General features: G+C 55.1%; 2 protein-coding genes across 5 annotated transcripts in view; both read left to right on the top strand.

Annotated features, from left to right (window-relative positions):
• Nucleotides 1–16772, top strand: part of CACNA1S (calcium voltage-gated channel subunit alpha1 S) — a 63116-nt gene extending 46344 nt beyond the window's left edge. The window contains exons 30-44 of the mRNA XM_063177728.1: nt 104–232; nt 1198–1263; nt 2164–2255; nt 3095–3254; nt 4487–4614; nt 6250–6346; nt 6859–6961; nt 9737–9838; nt 9965–10089; nt 11646–11774; nt 13083–13282; nt 13710–13774; nt 14639–14733; nt 15977–16093; nt 16307–16772. Of these exons, the coding sequence (XP_063033798.1) occupies nt 104–232; nt 1198–1263; nt 2164–2255; nt 3095–3254; nt 4487–4614; nt 6250–6346; nt 6859–6961; nt 9737–9838; nt 9965–10089; nt 11646–11774; nt 13083–13282; nt 13710–13774; nt 14639–14733; nt 15977–16093; nt 16307–16567 (1869 nt within the window). The 3' untranslated portion in view covers nt 16568–16772. The remainder of the gene's footprint in view (nt 1–103; nt 233–1197; nt 1264–2163; nt 2256–3094; nt 3255–4486; nt 4615–6249; nt 6347–6858; nt 6962–9736; nt 9839–9964; nt 10090–11645; nt 11775–13082; nt 13283–13709; nt 13775–14638; nt 14734–15976; nt 16094–16306) is intronic.
• A 4059-nt stretch (nt 16773–20831) lies between these two features.
• Nucleotides 20832–23823, top strand: part of KIF21B (kinesin family member 21B) — a 57731-nt gene continuing 54739 nt past the window's right edge. For all 4 annotated transcript variants that reach the window (XR_010030840.1, XR_010030839.1, XM_063178217.1 and 1 more), the window contains exon 1: nt 20832–20908. Coding sequence is in view for 2 of the 4 variants with exons in the window: in XM_063178217.1 (XP_063034287.1) it covers nt 20871–20908 (38 nt within the window). In the remaining 2 variants the exon portion in view is untranslated. The remainder of the gene's footprint in view (nt 20909–23823) is intronic.

Below are 23823 nucleotides of genomic sequence, written 5' to 3'. Positions count from 1 at the left end.
CATGGCTGGTGCCTGGGGGTGGGATCTCTCTGCCCTTCCTCCCTCAGGACCTGGAATCCCTGCCTTGAAGGGCCCCAGCAGTGTCTGTCTGTCTGTCCTGCAGGACCCTGATGACAACGGCCGCGTCTCCATCACGTTTTTCCGGCTCTTCCGGGTGATGCGGCTGGTGAAGCTGCTGAGCAGGGGGGAAGGGGTCAGAACCCTCCTGTGGACCTTCATCAAGTCCTTTCAGGTCTGTCAGGAGCTCTGCTCCCCTCCCTGACACACACATGCCCAGGGCTGGCAGCACTGGGTGATCCTCAGGCTGGTAGCATGAGCAGCTTGTCCTCACCAGGTGTGAAATAGAGGTCTCCTCCAGCCAGGTCTCATGAGCTCTTGGAGATCTGTATCACACCCAAGATAGCTCAGCTACCTTAGAAGGCATAAAATCAGCAGGATGGCTTCTGAGGTAGTGTTGGAAACAGAAAAGTTTTATTAAAAGGCAAATTAAAAAAAATTCTTTACAGAGAAAAACCCAGCCAGGTGCAAGAGGTTCTTGCTCCTGGTAAAACACCTCACAAAAGTGATGAGGTTCTTTGTTCTCTTCTTTTTCTAGTAAATTGCTTAGGCAGGACTTTTTGGCTCCTGTTCAACTGGTTATCCTTAAGTTTGGGGTGAAGTTCCCCAGGTCCTATGAGGTGGCTTTTTCACCTAATTGAGGAGAGAAACTTCTGGGCTTTTTTCCATTTTAAAGAGACAAAGGATGGTTTTGTCACTCTGTCAGCAAGGGGCACACTCCTGTACAGGCAGAGGAGAAAGCTCCAGTGCAGCTGCTGGCCTGAGGCTGGGCTGGGGGCTGCTGGTGTGCAGAACATGGCCCATGTGGATGGGAAGGTGACAGCTCTGAGTGTCAGAGCTGGGCCAGGTGCTGGCAGTACCTGCTGGGTCCATTTGTCCTGGTCCCAATGATCTGGGCTCTGCACCAGGGGTGTATTCAGGGCACGCTCACAGCCTGAGCTGGGCACTGCCCTCAGCCCTGGGCTGTGCTGAGCCCCTGTCCCAGCACAGAGGGCACTGGGGGCTGGCAGGAGGGTGTGAGCGGAACAGGTGAGCTGTCCCCTCCCCTCACAGGGACAGGTCCAGCTCCTGCAGCACCTGCAGAGCCCAGGCCCTGTCCCTGGGCTGTGTCTCACCCAAGCCATGGTCCTTTTGTCACAGGCTCTGCCATACGTGGCCCTGCTGATTGTGATGCTTTTCTTCATCTATGCTGTGATTGGGATGCAGGTGAGGGGCACGGGGGCAGGGGGTGGGAATTGATCTTCATCAGGTGCCCTGAGCCTGATGGCACTGGGGAGGTGGGACAGGGAGGGACTGGTTACTCCCTTAGGCTCTTTCTGGGACTTGGCACATGGTGGGACCTGTTTGCCCTGGTCTGCAAGGGTGTTTGCCACCTCAGCAGCCTCCTCCTGCCCCTGGGGTGCAGCCAGGGCAGCTGGGGCACATGGCACAGAGCACTTTGGGGGTCAGTGGCACAATGCATTGACACAATCCATTGGCTGTCACAGACATCTTTTATGAAAAATCTTTTAAGATTTTTTCTCCTGAGAAGCTGAGAGGCCTCAGGAACAAAATGTAAACAATGGTTATCTGCTGCTGTGGAATGCAACAAGTAGATCTTTGATTAGCCCATGTTGGATGTTTGTAATTAATGGCCAATCACAGCCTAGCTCAGACAGAGAGTCCAAGCCACAAGCCTTTTTTATCATTCTTTCTTTTTCTATTCTTAGCTAGCCTTCTGATGAAATCCTTTCTTCTATTCTTTTAGTATAGTTTTAATACAATACATATCATAAAATAATAAATCAAGCCTTCTGAAACATGGAGTCAGATCCTCATCTCTTCCCTCATCCTCAGACCCCTGTGAACACGGTCACAATTGGCACCAGTGCTTGTCCTGGTTCAGACCTTGTCTCTGTGGCCCAGATGAAGTGCAGCTGTAGTCAGGGGTGTTTCCAGCACTGGCAGGAATGTCCAAGAGCACCCACATCCAATCTCAATCTCTTTTGGGGATGCCCAAAGCCAAATAAACCAGAGGAAGTGGAGCTCAGGCATCAGAGGTGCTCTGGAGGACATTTGGTGCCAAGGAAAGATGGCACAGTGCAGACCTGCCACTGTCATTTACAGATGTTTGGGAAGATTGCCATGGTGGATGGGACCCAGATCAACCGAAACAACAACTTCCAGACCTTCCCACAGGCTGTGCTGCTGCTCTTCAGGTCAGTGTTGTCCTGCTGTGTGAGCAGCTCCAGGAGGCTCTGAGCCTGTGGGAATGCCCAGCTTGCAGTGAGGCAGGACCAGCATTTCAGTCGCTGATTTAATTTGTCCCACAGGAAGATCTCCTGCAGCAGGGGAGTGTTTCAGGAGAGGCTGTGGGGTTTCTTGGTGGGGCTGCTGGACAGAGGGGCATTTTGGGGGTTGCTGTTCTGAGTATTTCCTTCCCAGACTAGATTTTAATTTTTGAATTGTGAGGAACTCATTGAAAGCAGGAGCTCAGCCCAAGGCTTTCCTTGACTCCAAACACTTTCTGAAACTTTCAGTGGTCCTATAGCAGCAAGCCCAGAATCCTGACTGCTCCTTTTTTTGTTCACAGCCTTTTGCAAGTGATTCAGTCAAAACACCAATTACTAATGTAAGCCTGGGTGGCCTTCACCCAGCACTAGCTGTTCTTGTGTTCCACTGGTACCTCATGCCCTTACAGATTGCAGATTTTCCTCCACTCTTCTGGAGTGGATCTGCCATTGGTTTGCTCCAAGGGGCTGCCCACGTGCTTCTGATAACACGAACATTTTATGGGCAGTGTTACAAACCAAAGCTGCTCTTTAACTGGCATTCTGAGGCATTGTTTCACCAAAAGTAGCTGGTGGTTATTAGTTCTGCTCTCTACCTAGTGTTGTGCTAAGGTGGGAATCCTATTTTGTTGATTTTTGGAAATGTTATATATTATGCCAGCGGAGGGTTTGGATTTCCTTACAAGAGCTTCTGTTTCCCATTCCTCTGTGTGCTGGGCTGGCCTGAGCCCTCCCTGCATGCCCAGGGATGTGTGCCCTGTCCCCAGGTGTGCCACAGGTGAGGCGTGGCAGGAGATCCTGCTGGACTGCAGCTACGGCCGGCGCTGCGACCCCGAGTCCGACTACGCCGAGGGAGAGGAGTACACCTGTGGCACTGGCTTTGCCTACTTCTACTTCATCAGCTTCTACATGCTCTGTGCCTTCCTGGTATGCATCTTCCATAGTTGTGTTTCTCCAAAGTGTCTGGTCTAATTTGTAAGGCTTTGAAACTTGTTTTTGTTTCCATTTCTCTCTCAGCAATGTCTGTCCTATTCCATGGCATTTCTCAGTCAGCATTTCTTGTCTCAAGGTTTGCATACTATGTGAGCCTTCTGTCAAGCTTTGAGATGTCTCTACAAACCCATTTCCCACAGTGTGCTGGCTCCCATTGGCACCCCTATCCTGCCTGGGCAGCCATGGGGTTGGTGGCTGTGTGTGCATGGGGTGAGGCCCTGAACCTCCCCCTGGGGACGTCACCCCCAGCCCAGCTCTCGGGTTTTTGGTTGATAATTGCTGCCCCGAGATGTGCAGGATGTCTCTGTTTTGGCTCACGTGTCCAAAGAAAGAGTCAGAGCTCTTCAGTTTTCGGTCTTGAGGTTGTTTATTAATTCTTATCTATAAAATTTTCTTTCTGCCCAGCAGAGATCTGCTCAGCAGGGCAGCCACAGGCACTCTGTGTGTCCTTTTATACTACAAACTACGTATAACATATTTACACTTAATTTCCAATACTTATCACCTGTGTTAGACAGTGCACTTCTACTCTGAACCAATCCCATATGCCAACATCACTGCAGAAAATGGAGAACAAGAAGAAAGGCTAGACATGCCCAAGTTCCTCCATCTTGTCCCCATAACCACCCTACCAAAACTCCTAAAATCTACATTTTCACCCTGTGATAATTTTATTATTATACTATTTAAACTGCTGTGACGTTCAGGTCCTCATACAAAGCTGGCAATTTGCTCCAGGGGTCACAATCAAACCCCCAGGTGCTCTGGGCTGTGTGCCAGGGTCTCTGAGCCCCCTGACGGGGTCCTGGCAACTCTGGACACCCGGAGGGATGCACTGACTTCCAACACCCACCTACCCAGCCATGCTGTAAACTGACACTGCCCTCCTGGAGGACCCAGGATCCCCTTTTAGTGTCTTCCCACAGCCTCTGTGTGCTGCCTTCCAGATGTGTTTGTGCTGGCCTCAGCAGGGGTGGAGAGGGACGAGATGTTGATGTCCTTGTCCTTTCACATGACCTGCTTGGGCAGGAGGCTCCTCTCTGCATGGGAACACCCTCACTCAGCATCCTCTGACTGCAGGACATCCCAGGCACATCTGCCCTGTTTTTGTAGTGCTGCTCTCTCTCCCCTGGCTGGGTCCTTCCCATGCTTTCCTCTGCCCTCAGATCATTAACCTCTTCGTGGCTGTCATCATGGACAACTTTGACTACCTGACACGGGACTGGTCCATCCTGGGGCCCCATCACCTGGACGAGTTCAAGAGGATCTGGGCTGAGTACGACCCCGAGGCCAAGTGAGTGAGGCTGGGTGGGTGGGCATGGAGGGGGTGTGTGGTGTTTTCTGGGCTCCCCCATTGAAGGGAAGAAATGATCAATCAGACTCCATGTTTATAGAAGGCTAATTCATTATTTTATGACATTATATTTTATTATGTTATGACATTATATTATATTATGTTATATGGCATGCCATGCCATGCCATGTCATGTCATGTCATGCCATGCCATGCCATTACTACATTATTTATTATTACATTATTTATATTACATTACATTAAATTATTTATATTACATTATTTATATTATATTATTTATATTATATTATGTAATTGTCATTACATTACATTATATTACATTATATTATAGAATGCTATACCAAAACTATACTAAAGAATAGAGAGAGAATACAGACAGAAGGCTAAAAGATAATAGCAAAAACTCATGATTGTCTCTTCAGAATCCAACACAGTCTGACCGATTGGTCATTAAATTAAAACAATTCACATGTTGGATAAACAATCTCCAACCACATTCCAAAGCAGCAAAACACAGGAGAAGCAAATGAGATAATTATTGTTTTCCTTTTTCTCTGGGGCTTCTCAGCTTCCCAGGAGAAGAATCCTGGACAAAGAGGATTTTTCAGAAAATATGACAGTGACAGGGGTGTTCCATGGAGAGGACACATGCAGGCAGGGTGAGCTGGGGCACTGCCTTCCAGCCAGCTCCCAGCATCTCAGAGGTTCATGTGGACTTGCCAGAGTTGATCCAGGTCTGGTAAAGCCATCAGGAGATTTGGGAATGTAAGATTTTCAGTTCCCTCTCCATCCAGCTGTGGTGAGGCTGCCTGTGGGAACCCAGGACATCCCTCTGGCTGTTTAGGATGGCCAGGACCCCTGCCAGGGGGCTCAGAGACACTGGCATGGAGCACAAAACACCTGTGGGTTTGATTATGACCCGTGGAGCAAATTACCAACCTTGTATGAAGATCTGCAAGCCACAACAGTTTAGGTAGAATATTAGTGAAGTTATCACGGGGTGGAAAAGTAGATTTTAGTGTTTCTGGTATGGGGGTTCAAGAGCAAGATGGAGGGAACTGGGCATGTCCAGCCTTTCTCCTTCTTCTTCTTGGCCTCCATCTTCTGCTGTGATGTTGGCACTTTTGGATTGGTTTAGAGTAGAAGCTCACTGTCTAACACAGGTGATAGGTATTAGGAAGTTATTGTAAATGTTGTACATGTAGTTTTTAGTATAAAGGCATAACACTGCCCTGGGCGCAGGCAGAGTGCCTGGAATTGTCCTGCTGGATGGACCTCAGCAGGGCAGGAGAAAATTTTTTATAGATAAGAAACAATAAACAACCTTGAGACTGAGAACTTGAAGAGCTCTGACTCCTTCTTCAAGCACCAGGCTGGGAAAAGAGACTTTCCAACACATCTTGGGGTCACTCTGAGCAGTGAGAGATCCCGACAGCTGCCAACCCTTCCCACGTCACTGCACCCTTCACCTGCTCCCCAGGGCCACAGGAAGCAGCTGCTTTCCCCAGGAGTAGCAGAGAGAAGGGTGGGGATTTGCCCAGGGCTCAGCCCCCAGAGCAGCTCCCCTGGGCACTGCCAGGCAGCTCTGCTGCCCCTCTGCTGTTTCCTCTGCAGGGGGAGGATCAAACACCTGGATGTGGTGACTCTGCTGAGGCGTATCAACCCTCCCCTGGGCTTTGGGAAGTTCTGCCCGCACCGTGTGGCTTGTAAGGTAAGAGCCAAGGTGGTGATGAGGTGTGTGAGCCAGGGACATGTAGGAATGTGTCCCCTGTGGATGGGGGACCAAGAGATTGTTGGCCATTTTGTGCCTTCTAATGAAAAGCTGATGAACTCACAGCAGTGAGACGGTTTTACTGATAGAAAATAGTGAACACCTGAGTCTGAACATAAACTATCATCTCAAATGCCTTCAATCCAGGACCAGAGAAACCCACAACTGGTACCCCACAGTGTCCAATAACCAAATGACTCTCAGTAAACAATCTCCATAACACATTCCACATGTGCCAAACAACAAGAGCAGTGAATAGAGATAAGAATTATTTTCTCTTCTTCTCTGAGCTTCTCACTGCCTTCCCCAGGAGAAATCCTAGGAGGGAGAATCATGTCTCTCTCAGCTCATAGAATGTGAATGCCACAGCTCCTGGGCAGGCCAGGCAGTGAGTCTGGGGGCTGCCAGGCTGCTGTGGCCCTGCTGACAGGGTTGGTTTGCTGTGTGTGCAGCGCCTGGTGTGCATGAACATGCCCCTGAACAGCGACGGCACCGTCACCTTCAACGCCACCCTCTTTGCCCTGGTGAGGACAGCCCTCAAGATCAAGACAGAAGGTAAGCAGTGATCCTGGTTTCCTCTACAGCTTGACAGAGAATCTTCCTTGTGAATTTCCCTTCTTTGACCTGCACATATGTCATGGTTTGGAAAGACAGGAGTCTGCTAAGAAAAGCAGGAGCCTCCCCTGAAATGGAAAATGTAAGCCCTCCCCACCCCTCCAAATTGCTATAAATTTTCAATTTAGGGGCTCTCAGGCAAAAATGTGGGAGCAGGAAATAACAGTTCTTTAATAGGTAAAAGAAAAAAATAAAGGATAAAATAAACAATGCAGTACATTAGAAGAACACAGAGTCAGAACCCAACCTGACACGCTGTGGGTCAGGGTGCTGGCAGCAGTCCCATTGGAATTGTGGCTCAGCCCTCCTGCAGTGTCAGGGCTGGTTCTGCTGGAGCAGGGATCCTGGAGAAAGGTGCAGTCTCTGCCTCTGAAGATCCAGGGGAAGAAGAGGCAGCTGCTGTTCCTCTGGGCAATCCAGTGCAGAAGCTGTGCTGGTGTTCCAGAATCTCCAGATTATATCCGGGTAGGAATGCTTGGCTCCTCCCTCTGGGCTCACATCTCCCAATGGGATGCTGTAGTTCTTATCGGCCATGCAGTGACATTCAGTAGCTGTTATCAGCAGATGTCCCCTTCCAGGGAGGTGTGATTGTGATCACTCAGAGAGAGAGATAAAGCAAACTGCCCACTTGACAAAATATAATCTGCCATACAGATGGTAATAGAAAACAACTTGCCTTGCAATCTTCAACAACATAGATTGAGTTTTATTGTTGTCTGGGATAAATGAATAACAACCATTCATTAAATTCAAATAGAAGACATTCAGTGTCAACATTGCAGTGTTGCCTCAAACAGGAGGAAGTGCACATTAGGTTTGGAAAGAAGGATAGAGTGATAGAGCATGATGAAAATTTTCCACTGTGCATGAAAACCAGTCACATGGCACCTTTTAATGGAAATCTAATTAAGCTAAAAGAGAGCTAAAAAGAATGCTTCATTCTTCCAGCAGCTGAGGATTGGCAGTGAAGATGTTGAGATTCAGGAAAATCTCAACAGGGTAAAAGTGTGAAATAGATTATAGAGAGTAGTGTAGGTGTATCACTTGGAAATTTAGGGCTTTGGGATTTTAGTATGTTGTGGATGGAAGCAAGATGGAGGGCACAGGGTGCTGTCTTGGCTTGTTTCTTCATGCTTTTTCTTCCTTCTTCTTCATGGGTTTGGGTGGCATTTTGTAATTGGGCACAAAAGTGCCACCAGTGCCACCCCAAACAGCTCAGGAGTGGGGCTGGTCCAGCTCCCATCATTTTAATTTAGCTTAGGAGAGGAGCTGCTGCCCTGCACAGAGCTGAGGTGGTTCAGCTCCTGAAGATCAGGACTTTCCTGTGCTCACCTCCTGCTTCAGAGTGTGGCAGGGATGGGCTGGCTCTGGCCAGAGCCCTCATTGCAGGGACTCCCAGGCCCCTGAATTAATCTATGCTGAGGAGGAGCTGCTTTCCTTCAGCAGAGTTTGCTGAGCTTTGCTGTCTGTCCCACCAGCTTGTTATGCAAATAAAACAGGCAGGACTCCATTTACTTCATGGTGGAAAAAGCCAATTCTTTATTCACATAACTGGTTTTATACAGTTTTACAGACCTTGTGTGGGACTCCCATTGGTCAGGAGCTTTCTTGCCAATTACTTTTATTGGTTAGTAATAAATTGTTACCCTGTATTAATAGGTCACTCAGACCCCCAGTGTGTACATGCAGGGAAAGCTGTTTGTGAGAGATAGTTCTCATTTTTCTATGTAACAGTATAAAAACAGTTTATAGAGGTGCAAGCTGTTTTTTACTCAGGAATAGATTTTCTTAATCAACTGCTCACACCAGAATTGCTCTCACATGGGAACTTGCAAAGGGCTAGCCTGACAAGGCCAGCCACTGACTGAGAGCAAGCTTGATTTTATGAAGCCTTTCTTAATGATTTTACCTTACTGCAACCCTTGTTTGTGTGCCTGTGCTGTGGCAGAGCCAAGGCAGGCTCTGGTGGGCTCCTGGGATCAGTTCTTGCAGCAGTGCCAAGGTGCTTCCCTCTGCCTGGGGTGGGAACCTGGCAGCCTGGGAGGAGCACAGCAGACCGTGGAGGTAAACTGGGATTTCAGGAATGGTGAATCCTGTGGGAGCACCAAAGGGGAGGTCAAAATCTGTGAAGTTTTCTGGCTGAAATCAAAGCCTTCCTAAGCTCACCTTTGTTGGGTGGGAGACAGAGGAGCTGTCACACCCTCCTGAGGGTGGCCAGGTGTTCGCAGGCTTTGTCTTCACTCCTGTTCACACCCCTGGGAATGAACTGCTCTATCCTGCTGGCTTTCCCTGTAGGAGTGTGCTCTTTGTTGACAGTGACAAAATTATTCTTTGTTTTTTTAAAGATGTTTATAAGTTTTTTCTTTGATTAAGTGAAAAGACATTTCATAGGATTTAGGGGACTTCACCTTAAACTTAAGGATAAATAGTTGGAAAGAACCCAAAAAGTCTTGCTTGGGCAATTTAGTAGAAAAAGAAGTGAATAAAGAAACTAACTGCTTTTGTGAAGTGTTTTACTGGGAATAAGACTGTTTAGCTTTTGGCTCAGTTTTTTTGTTTGTTATTTTGCTTTTTATGAAACTTTTTTAACACTGCAACAGAAGCTATTTTGTTGATTTTTATGCTTCTAAGGGTAGGTGAGTTATTTTGAGTGTATTATAGGCCTCCAAGAGCTTAGACCTGGCTCAAAGACGCAATTATAACATTTCCTCACAGGTAATTTTGAACAGGCCAATGAGGAGCTCAGAGCTATCATCAAAAAAATCTGGAAGCGAACCAGTATGAAGCTTTTGGACCAGGTCATCCCACCCATTGGAGGTATGTCCCCAGGTGTCCCTCCCAGAGGGACACAGCAGCTCCTGCTCAGGGTCCCGTTGCTCCAGCCACACGGACAGGCAGAACCTTCATGTTGGGTTCACCATCATGTTGGTTTCCTCCCTCCAGATGATGAGGTGACAGTGGGCAAATTCTATGCCACTTTCCTGATCCAAGAGCACTTCAGGAAGTTCATGAAGCGCCAGGAGGAGTATTATGGGTACCGGCCCAAGAAGAACCCTGTGGAGATCCAGGTTGGTGTGTGGGTGGTGTGTTATGGGTACAGGCCCAAGAAGAACCCTGTGGAGATCCAGGTTGGTGTGTGGGTGATGTATTATGGGTACAGGCCCAAGAAGAACCCTGTGGAGATCCAGGTTGGTGTGTGGGTGATGTATTATGGGTACCGGCCCAAGAAGAACCCCGTGGAGATCCAGGTTGATGTGTGGGTGGTGTGTTATGGGTACAGGCCCAAGAAGAACCCTGTGGAGATCCAGGATGGTGTGTGGGTGATGCTGGAGGGGAGGTTCTCCCTGGAGGAGGTTTCCCCCAGCCTGGGGGCTCAGAGAGCTGCAGGGAGCCTGACCCTCATGTCTGGAGGTGAGGTGGCCCAGGTGAACCAGCACTGAGCTGGCCATGAGTCCCCAGCACTGAGGGGACCCCCAGTGTGACCTTGGTGTGCAGGCTGCAGGTGACCCAAAGCAGAGAAGGGCTTTGACACTCTGCTCTACTCACTCCAGTGTAGAGAGGGCTTGGCAGGATCTGGGGCCTCACCAAGGAGTTTTAACGCCTGGAAAGTCCCACCCCAGACCATTGTCTGTGCCAAATGCTGCTCATCCCAGCCTGTTGTCATTATATTACAAAGGTTCTATTCTCATTATTTTGCGAGGGTTCCACATTGCTAGTGTTTCATACCTCCTTGATGTTTCTCATTTGTTGTTATTGTATTGCAGGAGTTCTATTGTCATTATATTGCAAAGGTTCCATATCACTAGAGTTTTGTACCTCCTTGGTGTTTCTCATGGTCACCTCCTCTAACACTGACTCTTCGTTCTTCTCACAGCAGCCAACTGACTCCAGTTCCCCTCAACCAACCAATCCACTCTTTTATAACACTCTTCTTATTATAGGCTACAGCTGTGGCCTGTTAAAATCAATAAAATTAATATAAATATAAAATTAATAATTAACCCAGCTGCAACTCTTTAGGGGATAAGATTACTTTCTGTACTACCTTTATTTTTACTTATATTCTATCCCCCTACACCAGCCCTCACCCACCTGCTCTGCCCCAGTCCCAGGGCCTTGTCCCTGCTCTCCCCTCAGCTCCATGTTCCTGGTGTTCTCCCAGCCTCACAGAGCACCAGGGGAGGGGGGTACACGTGGCTGACCCTGAGTGGGACCCCTGCAGTCAGAGGAGCCTGCTCAGCAGGCCCAGGGGTGCTGGCAGAGGGTTTCTGTGCCTGGCCACAAGGCTGGGATGTCCCTTGGCTCTCCTGACTCTGCAGGGAGAAAATCACTGGTGGAGATAAAAGAGCAGGACCCAAAGGTGCAAAGCAAGGAAAGAGCCAGGGACGGAGGCCCAGCCTGCCCTTGGCTGTCACCTCCATCAGGGTATTCCCTTTCCCAGAGCCTGTGGGACAGCAGCAGCTCAGGAGCAGTGCCACCAAGCCCAGCCAGCTGCAGGCTGTGACCCATGGCCTGTCCTTGGCAGGACACCTGGCAGGGGCAGAGTGCCTCATCATGCTCCCCTCTCCAAAGAGCAAGGGGAGGGTGCTGGGCTCACCCAGCCCTGCCTTCCTGTCCCCCCCAGGCTGGGCTGAGGAGCATTGAGGAAGAAGCTGCTCCCGAAATCCATCGGGCCATTTCTGGGGACTTGACTGCAGAGGAGGAGCTGGAGAGAGCCATGGTGGAGGCTGCCCTGGAGGAGGGGATCTACAGGGTGAGTTCAGAATGCACAGCACAGTTTGGTGTCCCACCAGCCCTGATTTCAGAGTGCTGGTGGCTCAGCTTGGCTGCTGGCTCTGGGGGACATTCTGCAGGACATGCTGCTCATTCTCACAAGGATGAGCAGCACTTCTGTCCTCTCTGTGAGCATCAGGACATGCTGGTGGTGGCATCTTGGGCAAGCTGCTCTCTGCCTCAGCTTCCCCTCTGTGAAAGGAGCCAGCCCATGTGCCTGACAGGGCTGTGCTGGATATTTACCTGCTGGTTTGGAGGTTCCCACTCACACCTTCTGCCAGCTCAGGTGGGACAGCTCTGGTGTCACAAGAACTGATTCATATCCCATCCCCGGGAGCCTCAGAGACAGGCTGGGCAGCTGTGGGGTTGCAGAGTTCCTTCTGTGTCCCCAGGTGCCACAGAATTTGTCATGGCCTGGCTTTTCCCAGTGCTGATGGTCTTGGTTTGAAAAGCCAGGTGTCTGCTAAGGAGGGCAGGAGCCTTCCTTGAAATGGAAAATGTAAACTAAACTCCCTCCCTCTGAATTATTATAATTTTGAAATTAAGGGGCTCTCAGGTAAACATATGGGAATAGGAATAACAGTTATTTACTAGGAAAATTAAAAATACAAATGCAATAGTGCAGAGTAAATCACAGACAGACTCAGAGCAGTCCCTGCCCCCTGTGTGCCAGGTGGTGTCCCAGCCCCATGCCATGGGGGCTCAGCCCTCCTGCAGTGCCAGCTGTGGCTCTGCTGCAGCAGGGATCCTGCACAAGGGGGGAGTTTTCCTCTGCAGCTGCAGGGCTGCTGCAGATGGGCCTGGGCTCCCTCTGGCCATGCAGGGCAGCAGAAAGCTGCTCCTCTGGCAGTGCAGGGGGCAAAGGCTGCTGTGCTGGGCCAGGCTCAGATTGGATCCAGGCAGGAATGCTCGGCTCCTCCCCTGGGCGGAGCATCTCCCATGGGATGCTGGGATTGGATCAGCCCTGCAGGGACACTCAGTGGCCATGGACAGCAGAGATCTCCTGGAGGGAGGATTGGCTGTGGGAGAGATAAAGAAAACTGTCCCATGAACAGCAGAGAACTGCCCCACAGATAGGAATAGAACACACACTCCCATTTCTAACCTAAGACACTGCTGCATGGCCATCAACCCTCAGTGCCTCAGTTTCCCCACCTGGGCAGTGAAGCTTTGGGGACTGTGTGGTTCTGCAAGGCCTGAGCACAGCAATCACTGTTTCAATGTGGGAATGGCCCCAGAGCAGCCTGGAGCTCCAGGCTCCCCCTGATGCCCTCCCTGTTGGTTGCAGAGGACAGGTGGCTTGTTTGGCCAGGTGGACAGCTTCATGGAGCCCAGCAGCCCTCTGCAGCCCCAGGTGGCCAGCCAGAGGCCCCTGCAGTTCACCGAGGTGGGCACTGAGGACCTTGACTCTCCTGTGTTCCTCGATGACTTCCCCCAAGAGGCAAACACCAACATCAACAACGCCAACAGCAGCAGCTGGCTGCAGGGGTAAGGGGCTCAGCCTTGCTGTGCAGGTGAGGAGGGCAGTGCTGGCCCTGCCACTGCCTGCCCTGGGGCTGCCCTGGCTGCACCCTGGCCTGGCCAGGGCTCCCCTCCCACCGCCCTTCATCTCAATGCCATGAGCATGGAAGTGGCAGCAGGGCTCCAGGGGTTGCAGGAATCTCCCCTGCCCCTCACCTGCCAATCTCTGAGAGCCAAGGGCCAGGCTGGGACCTGGGCACGGGTAGAAGGGACAAAAATGACCAATAGGATGGACTTAGTCCTGGGTCTTGGGGTCTCCACCCTGTTCATCCATCCCAGTTGTCCCTAAGGGTCTGTCCCCCCAGGCTGGGGAAGGTGGGAGGGCTGTTTCCCCAGGTGGAGCTGGCTCAGAGGGTGCCCCCAGCCAGGCTGACCCTCCTGCCTGCCTTGCCAGGGTGCACTATGAGGATGAGGTGCTGAGGAGGACGGTGCCAGCAGCGCGCAGGCGCCCGGCCTGGGGTGAGTCTGGGCTTTGTTCTTCTTCTGGGGGACTGGGGCCAGCCCAGGGCAGGGCAAGGGAAAGGGGCTGATGGTGCTGGGTGGAAGGAGGAGGTGCAGGCCCCAGTAAGTTTGCTGAGAGCTCTGAGCACAGCAGGATCTCTCTGGAGAGCTCCAGGAGACCCTTCTCCTTCCTTCCACCCTTTGAGGTGATGAGACATGGAGACAGTGCCTCAGCTTGGGGAGCACTGGCCATCCCAGGGCAGAAGGACCACCAGACCATGCTTGTTTCCTCAAACAGGGACTTTGGGTGCTGCTGAACTCTTAAACCCTCTGTTTCCCCCAGTCTGGTGAGCCTGGTCCCATCTCTGTCTGGCAGTGGTGTCCTTGCTCTTGTACCCAAATGATGGATGCTGAGATGCCAGAGGAGGGCAGAGGGCAACAGGGCTGGAGAGGGGCTGAGACACAAACCCTGTGAGGAACCACTGAGGGAGCTAGGGGTGCTCAGCCTGGAGAAAAGGAGACTCAGGGGTGACCTTATCACTCTGCACAGCTCCTGAAATGTGCCTGTGCTCAGCTGGGGCTGGGCTCTTTCTCCAGCAGCACTGACACAACCAGAGCACACAGCCTGAAGCTTGTCAAGGGAAATACACGTTGGATATTAGGAAAAAGATTTTACAGAAAGAGTGATAAAGTTCTGAAATGGCTGCCCAGGGAGGTGGTGGAGTCCCCACCCCTGGGTGTGTTTAACAAAGCCTGGATGTGGCACTGGGTGCCACGGTTGAGTTGAGGTGCTGGGGCTGGGTTGGACTCGATGATCTTGAAGGTCTCTTCCAACCTGGTCATTCTGTGATTCTGTGATGTCCCCACCTTTCCCTCCCACAGAGCAGAACCGCCCCATCCCCATGGAGAGGCTGAGCAGGAGGAGAGGGGGCCCCTCCGGGGGTCTCTCATCACCAGGGCCACTCCTCCTCCAGCAGGTAAAGGGGGCAGGGCATGTCAGAGGGGATGTGTAATGTGGAGGACACAGGGGAGCCCCCCTCCCATCCTGGGACTTCTCCCTGCCATCCTGGCACAGCTGGGCTGGGAAGGAGCCCCTCTCCAGGCTCATTGGGTGTGTGTGGCAGCCATCTTGCCATCTTCAGTGTCATGCTTTTTATGAGCTACAAGAACATAAAATTTGGTGGGTTGATGATTTATGGTCATGGTTTATATTTTTGTTTTTTTTTGGGGGGGGGGTTAGTTCTATGTTTGTTTTGGGGTGGTTATGGAATGGTGATGACAGTTGGTTGTTGTTTTTGATACTAGGAAATATAAAGGCAGGTTAATTGAAAGTGTATTGATGATAAACCTCCAGCCTTGCTGGAGCTTTTCTCATGGATCAGTCTGGAGATGGAGCTGGGCTCCCACGCTGCTGCTCTAACAGCTCCATGGGGAGCTCCTCAAACAGCTGGAACAGCTGGGAGCACATGCCTCTGGCTGCCCATCTGCCTCCAGAGCCAGGGCAGAAGGGGTGCATCAGATTTGCCCCATGCTCCCTTTGCTGGGCACAGTGCCTCGTGCCTGGCATGTGCCAGGACTGGTTCTCTGCTCTCTGTCCACATGGCCCTGCTGGTCCCATTTTGTTGTCTTATATATAGCAAGAGTTCTATTATCATTATAGTGCAGGGGTTCCATACCCCCTGCACTGGGATCTGGCTCCCCAGGGCCCCCAGCCCAGCCTAACTGGGAACTGGGGGGCTCTTGATCACCTAATATATTTTAATATATATTAAAATGCTGAGAGTGGATGGGTCCCAGGGGAGGAGCAGAGCTTCGTGCCTCAATGGTTTCTCACAGACAGCTCCTCTAAGCACTAACTCTTCTTGGTCCTTGCAGTAACCAACTGACTCCCTTACTCCAGATCCCACCACTCCACTCTTTTATACCACTGTTCTTATTTGCTGTGTGGCCTGTTAAGATCAGGCCTGCTCCTAATCTTTAGTAATTGGTCCAGCTGCAACTCTTTAGGGGATAAGATTACATTCTATACACCTTCATGCTGTACCCCCCTACACTATTTTGGGGGTGTCCTGGAGCCAGGAGCTCCAGCAGGATGGCATTGCCTGTCCAAGCACAGGGCAGGGACAGGGACAGACCCTGCAGCCCCCACACTGCCATGGGAGGGATCTTCCCTGGGCAGTGTCCCAGCACATGTTGCAGCTCTGTGCTGCTCTCACCCAGCTGCCCACAGAGGATGGCACCGTGACAGGAACAGCATCCAGCTCCAGGTTCCAGCAGAGAGAAACCGGTGAGCCAGGAGCATCCTCCACCCCAGCCATCACCTTCCTCATTCAGGAGGTAAGGCAAGGGCACAGCTTGGCAGGGATGGCAGGGAATTCCAGGGATGTCATGCTTGTGCCATGGTGGGAGATTGGGGGGCACAGCTCAGCCACAAGGAAAGCAGCAGGTGTGTGCCAGCACAGAGGGCAGAGGGAGGGAGGGAGGGAGGGTACCTACAGCCAGGGCAGTGCCCAGGCTGAGCACCCAGGCTGTGCTCTCCTCCTCTGCCAGGCTCTGATCTCCGGAGGCCTCGGGGCTCTGGCCCAGGACTCGTCCTTCCTAGCAGTGACCAGGGATGAGATGGCAGCCAGCAGCCAGCTGCAGGTGGATGAAGTGGAGAAGGCAGCTGTGGAGCTGCTGAAGGGAAGAGAAACACCGCAGGGCACAAGAACTGCCTCTGCCCCTCTGGACACCTCAGCTGTGGCACCAGGCAGATCCCCAGGGCTGAGGGGATCTCCCTCCCAGAAGAACATCGCTGCCACTCGCCTCTGAGCTGCCACTGCAGTGCCAGGGCTGTCTCAGGGCTGCAGGAGCAGAGCCACCCTGTTCCTGCTTCTGCCTGGGCTCCTGAGCTGCTCTGGCCAGCTGTGGTGTCACTTTTGGGACAGGTCTGGGATGCTGGTGCAGAACAGGACAGTGCTGTTCCAGTGGGGTATTGCAAGAGCTGGACAGCTCATTAAAGTGTTCCTGCTGTGTGCCTCTGGGTGCCCCTCCTGTCCTTCCTCTGCCACCCTGCCTGCACAGCCAGCTGTGTCACCAGAGCTGGCAGTGATTCTCATGGCAGCTCCAGTCCACTCATTTTGAGGTTGCCAAGCTCTGGGGATGTCCTGAAATCCCAGCAGCTGGACCCTGCATCCTCGTGTCTCTGCTGGAGCCTGCAGCCAAGTCTGGCCTGTGAGGAGGAGATGTGCCGGGGCTGGGCAGCAAAATGGAGCCTGGGGCCTTTTTGGCTCCCTGTCCCAGCTCTGTGTGGAGCTGGAGATGGGGCAGAGGTGTGAAAGCCTCTGGGGCAGCAGCCCTGGGGCTGGCCAAGAGGAGAGCTGGACGCTGTGAAGCCATTTCTGCCCCTTCCACACTGTGCTCTTGGGGTCAGGCATCCCTCCCTGTCCCTGGGAAGGTCTCATTCAGCCCTTGCCATCCATCCCACAGCTCAGTGGGGCCAGGAGGGTGTGAGCTGTTCCTGCAGTGCTCCCAGCTCTGCCTGTACTGGTGCTGAGCAGGCTGCTCCTCTCTGGGCTGCCCAGGGGACCCACAGTGCCCTCCATGGGATTGGGGTGCTGAGCCCGGGGGCAGCCCCATCTCCCAGCCCAGCTCCTCACTGGGATCTGGCTCCCCAGGGCCCCCAGCCCAGCCTAACTGGGAACTGGGGGGCTCTTGATCACCTAATATATTTTAATATATATTAAAATGCTGAGAGTGGATGGGTCCCAGGGGAGGAGCAGATCAATGAGCCAGCCTGCTCCCCAGCAGGGCTTTTATTGACTCAATCAAGGGAGCTGCAGAGCTCCAGCTGCAGCCTGAGCACCGGAGCCAGGCTGGTGCCTGCAGCTTCCCCCAGTGCATGCAGGCAGCAGAGATGGGCGGTGTGGGGGACACTGCTGCACCCCTTCCTCTTGCTTCTGTGCCCTGGGGCAGGAGCTACACCCTTGACACTCACACCCTGATGGAGGAGCACAGGGGCTGGCAGTTCAGCTCTGCCAGGGGATGCCAAGGACCATGGGGTGAGTGGTTGTGGTCTCCTGGTGGGTTTAGGGAGATGCAGGACTGCAGATATCACTTACCAAGACACCTGGATGGTCACTGGAGACTCTAAACATAAAGGGTGACCCTATGCTGGGGACAGTAACACTGTGGTGGGGACAATGGCACTGTGGTGGGGGCTCTGTACCTCTGGGGCTGCACAGGGGATGATTTGCTCCGTCCCAGGTGTGTGTGTGGTGTGTCTGTCTTAAGCTGATCCTGGCTGAACTGGGGCACGGATGTGGTTTGTGGTGCAGCTGGCATGTGGGTGGGTGTAGGAAGAGAGAAACACCGTGGCACAGTCACTGCCCCTCTCTGCCTGGAGCTTCTGTGGGGAAGAGTCCAGCCTCAGGAAAACCAGCAGCTCAGGCTGGGAATGCGCCATGCACCTTGCAAACATGGGACAAAGGAAAAGGAACACCAGCTCCTCGCATCCTTGCAGGAAGCCAGACAGGCCCTGTCCTGTCACTCCCATGATTCTGTACCAGCACACAGTGTCCTGGGACTTACCCACACCAGCAGAGCCGAGGAGCTCCTGCAGGATGCAGAGTCCTGTGAGGGCATGGCCCACGGTCCTGGCACCTTGGGACGGGCAAACATGGGGATGGGGTGAAGGGACCCAGACTGCAGAGCAAGGGCATGTGCTGGGCTCTGTGCTGGGCACAGCACGGCCTCACCAGCCATCAGTGCTGGTGTGTCCTGGCTGTCCCTTTCCCTGGATACAGCCTGGACTCCTCCAAAGAAACCTCTGAGTGCCTCAGTTTGCCCTTGTGCTCCTGACATTGACCCCAACCTGCAGAGCTGGGGGTCCCCTGCAGATCCCACTCTGCTGGAAGATTCTTCCTCTGCAGAGCCAGGGTCTGGCTGTGTCCAGCTGCCCTCAGCCCCAGCAATGGGAGTGCAGCTCAGGAAAGGCACAACAGGGACTCCTTCAGCTCCCCAGGGCTTGTCAGTCTCCAGCCCTGCTCTCTGATGGCCTCTGGATGTGTTTCCCTCCCCAGAGCAGCTCCGAGGATGGAGCTCTGTGGGCACTGCCCTGTGCTGTGTGGGTGCCCACCTTGCTGTGCAGACCCCGGCCCTGCAGTAGGGACTGAGCAGGCTGGGGAGCTCAGCTGGCACCTGGACATGCCATGTTCTCTTAGGATAGATTCTCCACAGCCTGGGACAGCCCAGTGCCAGGAGCTCCAAGCTCAGCCCTGCCGTGCTCTGTGTCCTGCTGGTCCACGGTGTCACCCCCAGCACCAGAGGGGACAGGATCCACACTGTTCTCTTGGGGTCAGAGAGAGCCGAGGAGGAGCCGGAGCGATGCCAACCATGCGGAGACAGGCGGTGCGGTCCGGAGCAGCCCCGGTACATCCCGGTACATCCCAGTACATGCCGGTACATCCCAGCAAATCCTGGTACATCCCGGTACATCCCAATACATGCCGGTACATCCCAGTAAATCCTGGTACATCCCGGTACATCCCAGTACATGCCCGTACATCCCAGCAAATCCTGGTACATCCCGGTACATCCCAGTACATGCCCGTACATCCCAGTAAATCCTGGTACATCCCGGTACATCCCAATACATGCCGGGGCATCCCGGTGCATGGCGGTACATCCCAGTAAATCCCGGTACAGCCTGGTACATCCCGGTACAGCCCGAGCAGCGCTGGCACAGCCCCGGTAAATCCCGGTACATCCCGGTACAGCCCGGTACAGCCCGGAGCGGCGCAGGCGGCAGCGGGGCCGCTGACCCGGCAGAGGGCAGCAGGGGCTGACGAGTGTGAGTGTGAATGGGAGTGAGTGCGAGTTGTGTCCGTGTGTCGCTGTACTCGTGTGTCTGTGTGTCCCTGTGTCCATGCCCGTGTCCGTGCCCCTGTCCATGTGTCCGTGTCCGTGTACCCGTGTGTCCATGTTCCTGTCCGTGTGTCTCTGTGCCCCTGTGTGTCCGTGTCCGTTTGAGTGTCCGTGTGTCCCTGTCTGTGTGTCCGTGTCAGTGTGACTGTGTCCGTGTGTCTGTCTCCATGTGTCCCTGCGTCCATGCCCGTGTCCGTGCCCCGTCCCTGTGTCCCTGTGTCCCTGTCTGTGTGTGCATGTCCATGTGAGTGTGTCCGTGTCCTTATGTCCCTGTCTGTCCGTATCAGTGTGTCTGTCATGTGTTCCTGTCCCTGTGACCGCGTGTCCCCATGTCCCTGTCCGCGTGTCTCTGTGTTCGTGTGTCCCTGTGTCCCTGTGTCCATGTGTCCATATGTCCCTGTCCGTGTCCGCGTGTCCCTGTGTCCCTGTCCGTGTGTCCCGATGTCCCTGTGTCCGTGTCCCCGTGTGTCCCTGTGTCCGTGTGTCCCTGTCTGTGCGTCCGTGTGTCCATGTCCCTGTGTCCGCGTGTCCCTGTGTCTGTGTCCGTGTCCCCGTGTGTCCGTGTGTCCCTGTGTGTCCATGTGTCCTTGTGTCCCTGTCCGTGTCCCGTGTGTCCGTGTGTCCGTGTGTCTGTGTCCGTGTCCCGTGTGTCCGTGTGTCCCTGTCCCTGTGTGTCCATGTGTCCGTGTGTCCCTGTCCGTGTCCCGTGTGTCCATGTGTCCGTGTGTCCGTGTGTCCGTGTGTCCCTGTCCCTGTGTGTCCGTGTGTCCGTGTGTCCCTGTCCGTGTCCCGTGTGTCCGTGTGTCCCTGTCCCTGTGTGTCCATGTGTCCGTGTGTCCCTGTCCGTGTGTCCGTGTGTCCCTGTCCGTGTGTCCCTGTCCGTGTCCCGTGTGTCCATGTGTCCGTGTGTCCCTGTCCGTGTGTCCGTGTGTCCGTGTGTCCGTGTGTCCGTGTATCCGTGTCCCGTGTGTCCGTGTGTCCCTGTGTGTCCATGTGTCCGTGTGTCCCTGTCCGTGTGTCCGTGTGTCCGTGTGTCCCGGCTCCGAGCGGGTTCCCGCGCCCTGCTCCGCGTGCTCGCGGTCCGGCCCTGTGGGCGTGTCCCGGCCCGGCCCCGCCCCGCACCTGGCCCGGCCCCGCCCCCGCCGCGGCCCCGCCCCTCCCGCTCCGCGGATGCTCCGGGGCAGCGGCGGCCGCGGTGCCGTGCGGGGCCATGGCGGCCCCGGACAGCTGCGTGAAGGTGGCCGTGAGGTGAGTGCGGGATCGGCGCTTCCCGCGGGCCGGGCCGCGCGTCCCGGAGCTCGGTGCGCCCGGCAGCGGTTCCGAAAGGCGGGGCGGGCGCGGCAGCGGCGGCTGCGAGGCGGGGGGTGCTGGGTGCCCGCTCGGCTCCGACCTCAGCCCGGGGCAGTGGTACCCCGCCGGGCCGGTCTGTGCCGGACCCCGCCGCTCCCCTCTCTACCCCCTCCGCACCGTTTCGGGGTGTCTCCCCCCTCTCCCACCGGCTCCGGCGCTGCCTTCCCCCCACCCGCCCCCACCGCCGGCGGAGGGCGAGGCCCGGGACCCCCGGCTCCTCCACCTGCAGAGCCGGCGGCCACCCAGCCTGGGCAGCTCCCGGCTGCTGCGCGGGTGCCTTTGGCCGTCCGAGGTGTCACCGGGATGCCGGGCATTGTGGGGGTCCCTGCCCGCCCCCCCCGCTGGGTGGTGGGAAGCGATGCGGTATCGCGGTGTCCTTTGTGCTGGGAACAATGCGCCTGCAGCCCCGCACCTCTCAGAGGAGCTGCAGGCGGCCTCGGAGCCCGCCGGGGCTCGGGGGGCTGCGGAGCTCGGGGGGCGTGGGCCGGGCGAGGCCGAGCCCCGCGGGAGCGGTGACACCCCCCAGTGTCACCCGGTCTTTGTGAGCGCCATGCCCGGCCCGGTGCGGGGCTGCGGGGCTGTGCCTCTCTCTGCCGCCGCGAGGAAGGATCCCCGCCGAAAGAGGGGATCCCGATCCCACGGAGTAGGAGCGGACCCTCTCTCCCGCGGGGGAAGGGACCGGCCGGGGCAGCCGCATCTGCCGGGCCCTGGTGGTGGCGGAGCGGATGGCACCCCGTGGGAGCCCGTCCCGCAGCGGACACACCGTGCTGCCCCCCGCTCTGAGCCCCGCCGGCACGGGCAGGGCGGGCTGGCGGCTGCGGGGGCTCGGGGGGCACTGCCCGCGCCCTGCCCGCTCGGAGCCGGAGCACAAAAGATGCTGCTGGTGCAGCGCAGTGATGGAGGGAGAGCGGTGGGTGTGGGGCTGTGTGTGCGTGTGCACGCGGGTGTGCGGGGCTGTGTGCGTGTGTGTGCACCGCGACACCTCCCCGCTCCCCCTGCCCCTCCATCCTGCCCGCCCTGGCTGCAGCCCCAGGGGATTTTTTGCCGTTCTCCTCTGGAGAGGCCGAGGGTCGAGGCCAGGCTTGGCTGTGAAGGATGGGGGAGCTGCAGGAGTGAGGGCAGCCCCTGCTGCGGCTTCTGGGGTGGCTGCACAGGGCAGGGGGCTGTGCCAGGATAGAGTGGCTGTGCCAGGACACTGACCCGGGAACCGATTAATGCCGACTATGGGGGTGGGCATTTCCTCCTTTGCGGACTCTTCCCGTCTCCATCCTGCATTTCTCTCGAGATGATGCCTTTTAGCAGCATCCTGGCCATGGGGTGGGTGCCCCGCGGCATGGCGGCTGTGGAGTCCTTTCTGCGGGGCTCTCCTGATCCCTCCGGTCCCCTCCAGCGCTGGGGTCCTGGGCTGGCTGGTGCTTGGCTAGGAGACCGCAGTGGGGAGGTGGCTGGGGTGTGCAGCATTGCGGTGGGGCTGGGGCGATCGTGGTGAGGATCCAGGCAGGGGGGAGAGCTCCAGCCCTCTCACATCCCTTCCTTGAGCCAACATCCCGCTCAGAGCAGCTGGTGAGCGCTGGGCACACGGCGCGATGTGCTGCTGGAGGTGAGTCGGGAGGACAAAGGAGCAGGGCTGGCAGCGAGGAGGCTGCAGACAAAGCCGTCAGGTTGTGACGCCGTGCAGGAAGGTGGCTCTGATGCTCAGCTGGGTGTGCCGAGGCTGAGCTGCTCTCCCTGCAGACCACCCACCCACCTTTTCTGCCACAGCAGCTCCCGGGGACTGGGGCTGGGTTCCCTCCTGCCCCAGGCTTGGAGCAGAGCGAGGTTTTCCTTTGTCAGTGCTGGTGACACCCTGCCGGTGGAGCAGCCAGGCTGCAGGATTCTCTAAAACCCTTGAAGTAAACCTGCCTCAGATCCCACCTCTCTCAGGCATCAGAGCACAGAGGAGATTGAGTGTTTCTGGGATGCAGCAGGACACGGATCAAAGCTCTCCTTTTGTCCCTTGATAATGACATGAATGGGCCAGCTGTGCTGTTTCTTTGGGGTCTCTGTGTCTTTCTTTGGGGTCTCTGTGTCTGTGCTGCTGGTGGGAGGGAGGTGGGACCTGGGGAAGGGCCAAGGATACTGGGAAGTGATGGTGGTGTTGCTGGGGGTGATCCAGCTGATGTCAGGAGCTGCCACAGTCATCAGGACCCATCTCTGTGGTCCCAGGGTGGGAGGATAGGGACAGTTGGACAGAGATACTGATCTGTGCATCCCAGTTCCTGCTGATTGCCTTGGTCTGGCAGGAGAAGGCAGGAGAGATGCTGTGGTGTTTCACTGTCAGCCTCACAGGCTCCCATCTTCTCCTGGAGACCCTCCTTGCCCCATTTGCTCTCCAAAGAGCCTGGGAGCTGACCTGTGGGGACCTGGTTTAGGCTTCCCACGTGCTGGGAGGGAAATGGCTGGTACCTGCAGCAGTGCTGCTGTCAGCAGGAGGAAATGCAGGCCCAGCAGCTCCTCCTGGCCCATGGGCTGATTACTTCCTGTACCTTGTACCTGCAGCTCAGGGCTGCAGTGCCTGCAAGGGCAGGGCTGGATCCTGTCCTGGCTCTCGCCCTCCCAGCCATCAGGGTCTGCTTTGCTTGTCCCCTAGCCTGGAGTGTGACTTGTGAGTGTGTCCCTGTGTCTCCTGGGACAGGTTCTGAGTGTCCCTGTGTCTCCTGGGGCAGGTTCTGAGTGTAATTGTGTCTCCTGGAGCGGGTTCTGAGTGTAATTGTGTCTCCTGGGGCAGGTTCGGAGTGTAATTGTGTCTCCTGGAGCGGGTTCTGAGTGTAATT

This window comes from Melospiza melodia, chromosome 28 (assembly GCF_035770615.1).
Source record: "Melospiza melodia melodia isolate bMelMel2 chromosome 28, bMelMel2.pri, whole genome shotgun sequence".
Lineage (NCBI taxonomy): Eukaryota > Metazoa > Chordata > Aves > Passeriformes > Passerellidae > Melospiza > Melospiza melodia.
The sequence above is the reverse complement of the archived record's forward strand: the minus strand, read 5'-3'. Positions and strand labels throughout refer to the sequence as shown.